General features: G+C 41.3%; 1 protein-coding gene across 1 annotated transcript in view; it reads right to left on the reverse strand.

Annotated features, from left to right (window-relative positions):
* Nucleotides 1-12,995: 12,995 nt before the first annotated feature.
* SNX30 (sorting nexin family member 30) overlaps nt 12,996-14,083 on the reverse strand; it is a gene marked incomplete in the record, with an annotated part of 1,404,645 nt that continues 1,403,557 nt past the window's right edge. Inside the window, 1 exon segment of the mRNA XM_044061022.1 lies at nt 12,996-13,687. Within this exon segment, the coding sequence (XP_043916957.1) occupies nt 13,613-13,687 (75 nt within the window).

Consider the following 14,083-nt stretch of genomic DNA (forward strand, 5'->3'; position numbering starts at 1 on the left):
ACTGGGTGGGGTACATCTGGTGCCACTTGTGGCTGTGCTTCTTACTTGACCTCTAAGAAAATGAGCTCAAGGGTCAGAAAGATGCCTGAACTGGTACAGATACATCAGACTTATCCTGAAACAGCACCTTGACCCCTACGTCCTGATGTCAAGTAGAAAGCAGAACACAGACAAATGTCTCTAGTTGAATCCGTGGTTGATGCAGGTACTGAAGATGGCCACTGTAGAACTGTATATGCTCTGGCCAAGGACCCTTAACTGCCCAAAGTCAAAGCCAACTAAGCTGGAAGCCAGTGCCAATAAGACTGGTGTTTAGCCTGATCCCAACCGCTTGACCCCCAGTAAATGGACCAAAAAGCCCATTGAGTCCAATGCTGAAATCAAAAGCTAAAAAAACAAAACATATGATTGAGAAAAAACTCTGGCAATGGTGACACCAAGACTGACCCCCCAAATAGCTGACTCCTGGAGTGATAAACTCCAGACACAGAGGATTGGCATCAGATCTGCTGATGCATACTACTGGCACGGGAGGGGTCATCACCAGAGAATGTAATATATTCTTTATTAAACTGTACGTCCCCATACAGAGAACACAACTGGACCAAATTCCAAGAGACTTGCTTCTCAGTTTAAGTGATTTACTCCATTGCAAATCTACTTTATAGATTGGACTTACACTGACATACTTTACTTACACAAACAGCAGGTCTCTTGAAATCTGATCCAGTGTGTTCCTATCTTGTGGCCACATTTACATTTCTTGAAAGTTCAACTGTCCATGATAAAGTGCACCAACAAAAAAAAAGACCCTAAATGCTTCTAAACATCTCTGTTTCACATACATTTTTAGGAAAAAAAAGCCACACATTCAGAAATTGGCAGAACAAATAAAAGTGTTAAGGCAACTATAAAAAGATTCCAAGGTCTACAGTGAGGAAGACAAGAAAGTTTCAAAAGAGGCAAAAATGAGAACATTCTGACCTGCTTTGTTAACTGGAATTAAGATAAAAGATTTTACCCTGCCTCACCAACAAGAATTAAGGTAGTGCATTAATAAATGGACCTACAATTGAAAAAAGTAAAAAAAATAGAACATTGTTTACATAAATAAATGTCACAAACCCATAGCAACATGGGGCCATTCTTGCCGATGTGAGCTTCTCAAGTAGCACAAGTTATTTAGATAGGAAGTTGGCTGGCAAACATTATGAAAAAAGGAGAAGGGAAAGTAATCTAGAAGTTTTAAATGCTGAGCAGACAAAATCTGTAGTTTAAGTTCCACTAGCTGACAAGGATGGACTTCCTCATAAAAGACCATTTTGGTAAATTTCTAAATAGTGTCATCACATCTAAGGAAGGAGTACAGTTACAGAATCCACTGAAGCTAAGTCATGCCAAAACATAGCCTTAAACCCTGGAATACACACCAAACTTGTAGCATTCGGTGAAGGTGTGCATAGACAAGGCTGCAAGCTTATAAAATATTCACTACAGTTTTTTATTGAAATATGTTTCTGATGTGCCTCCTTCCCCAGTGGAAATTACTCTCGTACCTTGAAGAGGTTTACTGTACTTGTCAAAGCAAGACAGCAGTATGCCAAATAGTCAATTTACTTATGGACACACTACTTTTGATGGTTTCCAACATATACTGGCAAGTGAATGATTTTGACTGTACTGGCAAGTGAATGATTTTGACTGGGTCACTGCATAAATTACTTCTGGCATGAAATGTCGATTTTGTTTTCAATATTCTTTCACTGTGAAACACAAAGGTGTTTAAAAGGACTTTGCTTGTTATCTGCGAAATTTTGCTACAAGAAACTGCCAAAGTCTGTGAGAGATACTCAATTCATATGAATTTGTTGGTTCAAGGGGAGATAAAGTTGACTCCATACTGAAATGTCCAGACTTGCAAATTTTTTTATATTGCAGAATCCCTCCTGCATCCCCTGACTTGAGGGACAAGCCCCTTACAGTACCCAGACTTGTATACACTACATCTGAGACTGCCATACCTTGGAGAAAGAGGAATATTCCGAGAAATGGCTATCTCACACTTGGTATACTGCATGTCCTGATTTTTGGTCATTATGCCTCCACATTTTTGGACTCTGCATTTCAAATTCTTACTGGAAATGTTTCCTTATACAATACTAAGTTCAAATCCCTAGGGAGGACACAGATAGGACTCAATGAAGGTCTTACATGAAGAGTTCATTTAGGAAAGGTCATTAGAGAAAGATGCAATGTCTGTGAGATAGCTGGGGGAGACCGTGCAGAAAATGAACCTTAATTGAAGATTTAAGAGCATCGTCAATCAAATAAGCAGTTCAGACAGTCAAGAAACCTTAGTATGGACACAGTGTTAGTGAACTAACTCTTGTGTCATAGATCATGAAGTAAATTTTGTGCAGGATTTTTTAATACTAAGCATTTTAGCTTAATTTGTAGTGAAATACTTCTAAGATTAAGTACCAGGACTCAGGAGATAAACATTTTGATTAAAGGATCTTGTTTTGCCTTTCCTAAGTCAACAAATAAGGTTAACCTGCTGGCTAACTGAAGAAAATGTTGCATCCCATGAGCATTTAGCAGTCCTGATCTCATATCTTCACTATAAGATTGTGCTCTATATGACACACTAACCTTCTCAAAATTAGCCAGGACATGAAAGCTCTTGAAGCAGGGCACACAGACATACACTTGAATGTATGCAATCTGATATTGTCGACTGCTGTAACTACCTTTTCTGAATGACTTAACTTTTTTATATATTCAAATGAGTAATGTATAACGATCCATGTAAGTTATTCATCTCGCGCCTTCATTCTTACAAATGGGTTCAGATCCGATCCCTCGGCTCAGAGTCGGACACTTTCACAAGCTTGAGATTTTCGAGTAGCTCGAGACCAAGTCCCTATCCTGTGATGCTTTCTGCCTCACCTCAGATCTAGTTTGCTGCTCCCAATATATACAACATAAATGACGAGTGTAACTCTAGCCGGAGTATGAAATCAGATACAAAGACCCACCAGACCTCAAATCTCTTACTCATTCTTTGAGAAGCCAGGAAGGGGTAGGTGGGAGGGAATGTAAGAATGAAGGCGAGATGAACAACTCACATGGAACATTATGGTAAGTACATAACTTCTTTATGTGAAGTTGTTCAATCTCGCCGTTAATTCTTAAAAATGGGTAGCGCCCCAAGCACCATTTATCCTGGGTGTCTCATGGGACTATATTCTTGAGGACAGTGGAACCAAAAAAAGCCCTGTCCCTGGAGACCTTATCTACTTTTTAATGCATAATGAAGTTACGTGGTTTTAACCAAGTGGCAGCTGAACATATTGTGTCTAACGGCAGTCTAGCCATGTAAGCTGAAGAAGTAGAAACAGCCCTTGTGGAGTGTGCCTTCACCTTATGTTCTAGCGGTTGATTCATGGAAGAATATGTGAATTTTATACAATCTGTTAACCATTTGGAAAGAGTGACTTTTGACACAGGTCGCCCTTTCTTGGTATCTGAATGAGAGACAAAAAGTTGTTCTGATTCTCTAAATTCTTTGGTTCTACCTAAATAGAATCTGAGTTGTCTGTGTACATCAAGTTTATGCAACATATACTCCAACTAGTTGGAGTGGTTACTGAAGAAAGTTGGTAGTTCAATTGTTTGATTTAAATTAGGCTCTGAACATACCTTTGGAAGGAAGGATGGATTAGTCTGGAGTGACACTCTGTCAGGATGAAAAAACAAGTATGGGGATTTAATAGAGAACGCCTGTATTTCAGACACCCTGCGTGCTGACGTAATCGCCACCAAGAAAATGGTTTTCCAAGACAGGAATTTTAGTTGGCAGGAAGATGCAGGCTCAAAAGAAGAAAGAATAACTCTAGATAGAACAAAATGTAGGTTCCACGGAGTGAAAGGTTGTCTAACTGGTGGTCTAAGATGTATGGTTCCTTTTAAGAAGGCTCTACATAACCTGTGAGACATAAGATTTGAGCCTTTCGATCCGAGGTGAAAATTAGAAATTGCAGCCAATTGTACACGTATGGTAGCTGCCTCAGCACATTCATTAAAAAGTTTAGTCAAGAACTCTAATATGCTAGCAACTGGGGCGATATATGGGTCAATATTATTTTGAGAAGCTCACAAAGTGAATCTCTTCCACATGCTGATGTATAACTTTCTGGTTGAGGCCTGGTAGGATGGATGATACAAGGATAGGCTGCACTTCCGAGGAAAGGCTGCGTGACCTGGCTATGTTGGAAATCAGAGCAGCCAAGCTGTCAATTTGAGGGAGTGAAGTGAAGGATGAAGAGCCCCTGATGAATGTGTCAGCAGATCTGGAACTGGGTTCAGAATCCAAGGTTCCTCCAGTTGGTAGAGTCGTAGGAAAGGGAACCAAATCTGTTGAGGCCAAAAAGGGGCTATCAGAATTACAGTCCTTCCCCAAGGCTTTGGCTTTCTGCAGAAATTTTGGAATCAGTGGAATGGGTGGAAATGCATATAGAAGTCCCAGGGGCCAAACGTGGATGAGAGACTCCCTTGGGTTTTCACCTGGTGGAGGATTCAGGGCAAAGTAGCTTCTGCATTTGGCATTCATGGATGATGCAAACAGGTCGCAGCAAGGCTTGCCCCATCTGCGGAAAATCCTTTCCGCTACCTCGTTTTTGAGGGACCACTCGTGCGGCATCAGAATATCTCTGCTTAGTTTGTCTGCGATCACACTGGATTTCCCCAGGATGTGCGTCGATATCAGAAAGCGCACGGTGGATACAGCCCACTGCCAGACTCTTAGGGCCTCTCGACATGGGGGGGGGTAAGACTTGGTTCCCCCTTGTTTGTTGATATACCAGACTACTGACATGTTGTTGGTCTGAATCGCAATCGTTCCCAGAGGAAGAGTGTCTTGGAAGTACTGCAATGCCAAATGTACTGCTGTCATCTCCAGAACATTGATGTGTAATTGTGATTCTCTCTCTGACCAGGTGCCTTGGGCTGTTCTTCCCTGAAAAAGCCCCCCCCCCCACCCTATCAGAGAAGTGTCCGTAGTCACCATGGCTGATGGTAGGGAAAGAACAAATGGGCGACCTACTGTTGCATGGTGGCTGGTCAACCACCATTGTAGATCCTTTTTGCATGAATCTGTAATAACTATCAAGAATGACATCGGAAGTTGTTGGTACGATCATTGGGTAAAAAGTAACCATTGAAGTATTCTCATGTGCATGCGCCCTAGAGGAACTGCTATGAGAGTTGCCGCCATAGTAACTAGCAGTTTTAAAACTTGAGGGATTGGTACTTTTTGTGCCAGAATGTCTGATGCCTGTTGCCAAAGTGTGAATATTCTTTCCATAGGCAGTTTTACCATGGCATTGGTGGTGTCTAAATCTGCTCCGATAAAGGAAATACACTGCAATGGTGACAACACAGACTTGTTGAAATTTATAGTAATTCCTAACTGGGAACTCAGTTTTAGAGTGAGGTCCCTGGATTGAACTAGTTAATGCCTGGTGGTGGCAGTGAGGAGCCAGTCGGCCAGGTACAGAAACACTCGGAATCTTAGACGCCTCAGGTGAGCCGTAACCACTGCCATGCATTTAGTAAACACTTTGGGGGTTGTCGTGAGACCAAAAGGCAGTGCTCGGAACTGATAATGACTGGCTCCCAGCCAGAAACGCAGGTGATCTCTGGATGGTCTGGCCATTTTGATATGATAGCACACATCCTTGAGATCTATAGAGCACACTCCGTCCATTCCTAGAAATGGAAGAATTGAATGAAGTGTGACCATCTGGAACTTCTCTTTCTTTACAAAAGTGTTAAGTTTGCTGAGGTCCAAGATGGGCCTCCAATCCCCTGTTTTCTTTGGAACTAAAAAGAATCTTGAGTAGGTTCCGGATCCTATTTGATCTGCCGGGACTGGCTGGATGACTCTTTTTCTAGCAACCTTTGAATTTCTATGGTTGCTTGATCCCTGAGACTGAGTGGAACGTCTGGGATTTTCTTTCGTACGGGGTGGGGGGATGATTCTGTGAAAAGAATTAAATATCCTCTGGATGTAATGCTTTGTACCCAAGAGTCTTTTGTAATTTTTAACCAGGCGTCTGGATACAAAGACAAGCGACCCCCGACTGCCTCCAGAGTAGGGCAGGCAGGCCTCCTTTTAGGAGTGCTGGTAGGGCTTCCCAAAGAACTGATCCCAGTCGCCCTGGTTTTGCGGACCCCCTCTGCCACCTGGGTGGCATCTTCCATTATTGCCCTCCCTCTGCCCCTGGAGGGGGGGGGGGGGTTTCACTGCTTGTGTTCTGAAAGGCTCCTTGGGACTTGCAGAACCAAAATTTTCCTCCCTTTTGCCCTTTGTGGTAAGGTCTAGTACGGGTGGAAAAACGGACTCCTACGGCAGCTAGAGTCTTTTTGTCTTGTTCACATCTAGTGAGGGTCTCCTTGACTTTAGGCCAGAAAAAGGACGAGCCATCAAATGGGGAATTAATAAAGGAAGACTTGAAGGCTTCTGCAAAGGAGCATAAGTGCATCCAGGAATGTCTCCAAAGAGCTATTCCTGAACCCACTGCCCGGCTCGTACCATCAGCTGCATATGAAATGAGACTCATGGACGAGTTAACTATAGAGTTAAGGGTATTGAGTTGGAATGTCAGCTTATCAGGAACACCCTCAGCTGCAGTACTCCGTACAGCATTTCCAAGCTCTTTAAGGAGATCTCTCTAAAGTCTGGTAAAGTGTGTCAAATAGTTGCGTGATCGCATAGTCGCTGAACTAAAAATACGTTTCCCATACCTGTCCATAATCCTGGAATCTCTATTAGGAGGATGGACAGTAGAAGGGGTTTCAGACATCTCTTTCTTGGTGGCCGCCACCACCACCACCATGGCATCAACTGGCACTCCTTTGGTAAGAAACATTTTGTCCTGCAGAGAGGTAATAAACTTGTTGGGCCTCCGAGAGACAGGTTCCACAGTATCAGGAGACTCATACGCCCTTCGAGCAACTAATTCCATTAATTCATCGAAGGGTGGAGTCACCCAGGAGGTGGAGGGTTGAGACTCAAAGGCCTTCAGAAGCACAGACTCATCATCAGCAGGGTTAACAGACTGCCAGCCACGCCTCTGTCTTAGGATCTTTAGGATATCAGGGAAAGAGATGTCCTCCGAGGGGGGACAGTGGGGACCCTTCTGCCTCCTCTCGCAAAGCTTCTTCCTGGGAACCTCATCAGCGGGAGCTTCTGGTGAGGTCTTGGTAGAACATGAGTCACCCAATAGGGCTACCTGAGGCTCTGGGTCTCTACGGTTTAAGGGGACCTGTGATGCAGAGGTAGAACGCGGCACTTTCGGGGATGAGGAAGTAGTCCCTGATGAAGTGGGGGTCTTCGGAGACATAACTCTCCTCATGGCATCGAAAGCCCCTCTGCTCCAATGCGAGGAAGCAGCCAGTTCCGAAGAAGATGGCAACTTCCCCGGCACTGAAACAGTGGGCTCCGAGCCAGAGGAAGGAGCTGAGCTCATCCGTGCCGAAACTCCGATTGGAAGGGTCAGAAGTGACCCATCGGTTCAACTCTCTCCCCCGGAGCCAACCAGAGTGCGTCAGCTCCCAGATTCCTCGAAAGGCACCAAAGTAGTCAGAGTCAACGGAACCGATGGCACTGGAACAGGACTCGGCTCCGACGGATCCACGATCATCAGTTCTACCTCCTCCAGCTCCGAAGGCCCGGCTCGGCTCAGAGGAGGAGTAGACAGTAGGGCAAGGGCACCTTCGGCTCCAAAACCAGTTGGGCCAGAGCCGACAACAATTTGGCTAATGCCAGATTCTGGCGGAGACTCTGCACTACTCTGTCCACATCCAAATCAGAGAGGCTCCTAGAAGAATGAGTTGAAGGGATGGATGAAGTCACTGATTGTAATATTGGTGACTTCAAAACTTCGGAGACTGGTTCCAATACCGGAGACCAGCTCTGAAAAACTTGCTCGATGCTCTGTTCTGCAGGCTGTGGAACCGGCGACCGCACCTTCTCAGCAATTTTCAGAGCAGACAACTTTGGCTCCAAAGAAGCTTTCGAAGACTTGGATCCCTTCGAAGATTTAGAAATCTGGTCAGCCTGGTCAAGAAAGTCCTGAAAATCAGGTTTCAACAAACCTCTATCCACTAACTTTCTCCTACATTCTAACAAGACCCTGTTGCTGAACGAGTGACAAATGGAGCAGTCCTCATGAAGATGGACTGCACCCAGACAATATACACAACTCACATGTGAATCAGTAATGGACATTTTTTGTCCGCATTCAGGGCATTTCTTAAACCCTGACTTCTGTCTTTCTCCTTTTGATCAGCCATAACGTTAATGGCTGACGCAAATATCTATATACATATTTAACTGCCTAGACAAAACACACACACAGGCTAGGCTAACACCGCACACTAAGAAAGTTAACAGTTAAAGTTACATTTATAAACAAACACTTGAAAAGGTAATGGATTAGAGACTAACAAAAACACGGCCAATGAAAGGCCTAAGAGCAGCCACTCTATAAACAAATGTTTTTCTCAGAGAAAAATAAACCAAAAAAAAAGTGACTAAGTACTAGCCTATAGTAAAACTAGCAAAAACACACACAGTTCCTGTAATATTCTAATAAAAGTAAACTGAATAAATCTAGAAAAGATGTAAATACTGGCCCGAGCTCCACTCTCGACCTCCAATCTGTTGCAGCGGCAAACTAGATCAAAGGTGAGGCAGACAGCATCATGGGATAGGGACTTGGCCTCGAGCTACTCGAAAACCTCAAGCTTGTGAAAGCGGCTGACTCGGAGTCTAGGGATCGGCTCCTAACCCATTTGTAAGAATGAACGGTGAGACTGAACAACTTCACATTGTATATTTTCTTAACTTTCTTATACAATGAAACCATGGAAAGAAACCTTGTGAATCAAATAGCTTAAAGCTTTAATCCCCAAGGTTCTAGATGTGCAATTTTATTTACAGTATTTAACTAGTAACCTTTGGAGAAAAAAAAAACAAAAAACAAAACAGGAAACCGCTTAGTTAGTTCAAAACCGCTTTCCAAGTACATTAAAGTGAAGGGGTTTCTCTGCACTACATTCAGAAGTTTCATTATCTCTCTCTGAAATGAAAGATTATCTACAGTCCAATCAAAAAAAATTCTTCCATGGAATTTAAAGTTTCCATGAAAGAAACGTTCCATTGCAAAGCTCTACAACCAGAATGAACTTTAATTCTCCTCCCTTTCAAGATTCTGATAAGGAATCTCCCTCATATAGAAATCCTTCTCTTCCCTAGAGTAAGGAAAATTATTTTTTCTCATGCCCTCTTGAAACTTTGGAAGTACAATGGAGAGTAGATTATCTGAAATGTCAATTATCCAAACACAGCTGTACAAAGTTTTTGGGTAGGAAAAATCAAAGTCTGAATGTGTAAATGTTATACGTATTTGCTTGTGCATGTTTTTTGAGCTTGTAGTCTGCTCGTGTGTGACAAATATTTATTGTTCACTGGAATCGCTGAATGGTTGAAAAGTGTATTCCCTGCATGCAGAAAAAAGATGTTATACGTTTTTTTATCTGGTTCAATGTATGTTGGATTATTCAAATTACTCTAGGTCCCAATTAGTTTGGATAATCGACTCTCTACTGTAACTATAAAGTTTCATGTGCCAGTGTTCTATCAATTACACAGACGTAGGTCCCTGTTGTTTCACTGTGGTTTCCTGTACCAAACTGAATGTACTCCCTTGAAAACAACTTATAATTGAGAGAAGGCTGCCGTAACACTGAAGCACTTCTAGGTGGTGTTACAGACAGGCTTGCTTGAGAAAACACTCCAGAAGTGTTAGGCTCATCTTTTGTTGCAATCTTTTCGATCTGACATTATGGGGACAGTAACATATGCACAGTACAAGAGAAGGTGCAACTAAGGACTTATTTTCTGAAACACCAAGGCATACGAGAAGAATTTCAGTACTTCAGTAAGCTTCACATCTCTATCTTTTGGAGTCAGTATTAGGAATGGAAGAAGCAGAATTTAATTTCCTTAGGTTTCTGAACTTCCTTTGAACATTTACTTTAGTAAGACTGCAATATCTTACCTCCTTTTCCTTGTTTGTCACCAGTCAACATGGAGTCCACAATTAACAGTTTAACAGAAAAGAAATAAGCATGGTTATTTTGTGGTTAAAAAAAAAAAAAAAAAAAAACAGAAAATGGTCCTTGAGCACATACCTCTCAGATCAAGAAATCTGGACAAAGTTACAAATAATATGGGAGACAAAGACCCAAAAATAAGGACACTTTTTAAATACTGCTCTTACAAACTTAGAAAGTTGACAGAATAACAGGTTTTGCATTTGTGTGAATTTTCTGAAGTATATGACGTATGAAAATCAAATATCTCCCATTACTTCAGTCCTCAATGATCTGCCAGAACACTACATTTTTATGAGAAAAGGACAAAATATGAGTCAAAAATCTGGACAGTTGAGAGATATACAAGGTACTGCACAGACAAATGTACACAGTGTCAAAGTAGGATATGAAGAGCTCTTCAGTGGCAGGAAAAAACTCTGAAGGGCTTGGCACCCAAACCTACCTTTTTAGTCAGTACACCTTGACCCAGTTAATGGTTTGGGTGAGTGGAATTTGCCCTGAAGCTTTGGAATCTGGCTGACTGGCATATCCTCAGCAGGATACAGCCAAGACTAGAGTAGCGATCCTAATGATGAACATCAGTGACTACCAACAGAAAGCAAATGCAGCATGGTGGCTACCTAGTAGCTATTCACTATCCCTGCTTTGTAATTACTGAGAGACATTACGTACAGAAAAGCAAATTCACTTAAAACAGAGGTGGAAACACTTTAATGCTGCTTTCGTCAAAATGCGTTACTACAAATAGAAACTGTGAAGATGGTGAAATCATATCTCTCAACTGTACAGATTTTCGAAAAATGTCCAGATTTTTGCCTCATATTTTTGTTCAATTTTTCATAAAATTTTGGTTTTCTGTCAAATTAGTTGCAAATCATTAAAGACTGAAGTTGGAAAATAATGACAGAGATTTGAGTTTCAGACTTCATAACCTTCAGAAAATTCATGCTAATGCAAAACCTGTTATCGCAACTTTCTAATAGCAGTATTTAAAAATTGTCCCTATTTTTGGGCCTTTGCCCCACTTTTATCTATGGCTTTCTCCAGATGTTTTGCTCTTAACAGCTTGAGAGATATGGGTGAAATGCATGATGCTATAAAAATGCATAAACAAATTTTACTTGATTGTTAACTGTACCTGCTGCATATTAAAATGTGCCTAAATACAAAGGAAAACAAGATAAACATACAGACTGGGTTACCTCTGTGCTAATCCTGACATAAGAATGCCTTGCTATTTTTAAAGTACATATCCGGCAAGAAAATTATTCCAAGAATTGATGAGAACATATCATTCACAGCATGACAATGAGCTGGAATCAGGAGAGGTGTCTAGGAGCTTCACAGCATCGTAAATGAACTGCAGGCCAAGTGTTAAAACACAAGCTACAATTCATAAGGATGGCTTAAGAATAGTTAAGCAGGTAGTTCACTAGGATGTTTCATGCTGCACCGCCTCCCCTCAGCAACCTAGCTTTCTACTGCTGTAATGATGTCACATGGGGGGCATGGTAAGGTGAGTGGCTTAGTGCACGGCTGGCTATTTTTAATTCAGGTAATGTAGAACATTTGTGTTGCTCTAATTACTGAAACTTGATAATGCCTGGTACAGCAGCTACAGCATCTTTGTGAGACAGTGTACTGATGTCTTCAGTGTGGGATCATATACGACACCAGCACATCCCCAGTATAAAACCATCCATCAGTTGTCAACAGCCATGCATACAGGTAAACAGGAAGTTAGAGAAAAACTCTGGCAGCAATATAATGCTGCACAGTGATGTCTCAATATCCACACCAAGAGTAAATCTGGGGAAGATGGGAGACCTGGCAGACCCAGTGGACAAGGGAGGCACCTGTGGCAGCTGATGGACAGTTGCAGGGTGTAAATAAATAGATAAATTGTCAACAAAATGGGATGGGATAAAATGCAGCGTTCCCCTCAAACTAAAACAAAACATTCCTACTGGCCAAGGATGGTGAACATACACACACAAAAATCAAACAGTGAATTAGATCTGCTTAGTAGCTGTTTTGTTACAGGATAGCACACAAACACACACAGTTTGTTAAACTCTGAAAAGTCATGCAAGTCTAGATATAAACCTAAAAACTTTACATCTGACCTACACTATGAAAAAAATATTCTACAGCAGTAGGTTACTGAATCTACTGTCCTGACTGCAATACTGTCCCATAAAACAGCAAATAGCAAAGGAACAATAAATGTATCAAAACACTGCTGACAGAAGGGAATCTCTACAGGTTAAAAAAAAAAAAAAAAAAAAACTGATTCTATACAAATAAATGTCCCAAGGTACAATGGCAGGACAAATTAAGACTGCAAACAGAAACATTTTGCACGTTTGCTTGTACAGGTACAGGGTACACTGCTGCTGAAGTGCAGACAAATTATTCTGCATTTATCAAAACATCTGCTGAACAGAATAACTGGAGGTACCTTGTCTGTGGAGCTCTCCGATACAGCACCAATGGTCAGATACAAAGATGTATGCTGAAAGACTACATGAGAATTACATTCAATTTAAAAGGTCGGTATTCCACAGCCAGGTGCAGCAGTCCTTCAGCATCATAAAACCTAGGTGTAAATACCAAGTCACTCTCTAAAAAGCTTGGTTTCACACTTACATTTCTGCATAAATACTGAGTAAAATACTTGCCCTTCTAGAGTGTCGCATACTTCTGTAATGTTACTGTAATACTATTAATATTCTGTCTGGGAAAAATAAATAAAGGCCTTAAAACCCCAACCCTGACACACACAAACTACCAACTGATTAACATGCACATTTAGCAGTTACATGAATGTGAATGTTTTATTTAACTGAAAGAAATAACAGATTTTTACGGCAGAAAGATGTCAGCCATAAGATCCATGTGCTGGGGAATGTTTATGAAACATTTCATCATAATGTTCCTTCTCATAATGCATCATAGAGCCATAAATTACCAGAAGAATTTAATCTTTAATAGTCCACGTCCTTTCAGAAATGTTCATCAAAGGGAACAAAGCTCTGGCTGTCTGAGGTAGAAGGCCAAAAAAAAAAAAAAAACACACTCTTCTCTGCTGGCCTTTCAGTTTTCGCCTCTTCAGCATTAAATATAGAAGCAGTTATCTAGTGTTTAGTCCACTCGAGTTCTCCAAAAGAGGAACAACTTCATCACCAGCAAGAAAAAAAATGCATTCTGTCCTTTCGTGTGATAGTAACCATAGAAAGACATCTGTATGAAAAATGTAGATGAATTTGGGGCTTAAAAAAAAAAAAAAAAAAAAAAAAAAAAACAAATCACGCTGTTTATTCAGTCCATTTCTTCCTGATCAGTCACTAACCATTCTGTTTTGGAACGTAGTGTGGCAATATGCAATGTCCTTGTAGTATACCCCATGCCGCAACAAAAGAGTGGGCTATGAAGTGGGTTCCTCTTTGGTTTCCTGCTTGTCCTGTAACAGTGGAATAATTGACTCCCAGGAAGCAAGGCACTAAAAAGGAAAAGTATCAAGTTAGTGGTCACATACTCCGCTATGAAAGTTGCTTTATAAACATACAAGACCACAGTTTACATCAAATTGCTTGACATCTTCAGTGGGATTAATCACTCCACTGCTTTTAAAAGTCCATCTTTTTCTTTTCTTTTAGATTTGGGGCCAATGAAATAGCCACTTACACAAAGGGACAGAAACACCTTACACCCTGCATACAAATACAAGTTTAAAAAAACAGACTCACCAGTAAAACATTTTAAACAAAGAGGTAGGAGACTACTTTCTTGTTGCTTTCTAACACAATTATACAAATACCAACTCAAACTGCACCTTAAGATTCTACACTTAAATAGAAAGCATCCTGGGTCACCAAAGCTTTGCTGCAACATTTTA

The sequence above is a fragment of the Protopterus annectens genome, chromosome 2.part0, assembly GCF_019279795.1.
Source record: "Protopterus annectens isolate FY-2018-M chromosome 2.part0, PAN1.0, whole genome shotgun sequence".
Lineage (NCBI taxonomy): Eukaryota > Metazoa > Chordata > Ceratodontiformes > Protopteridae > Protopterus > Protopterus annectens.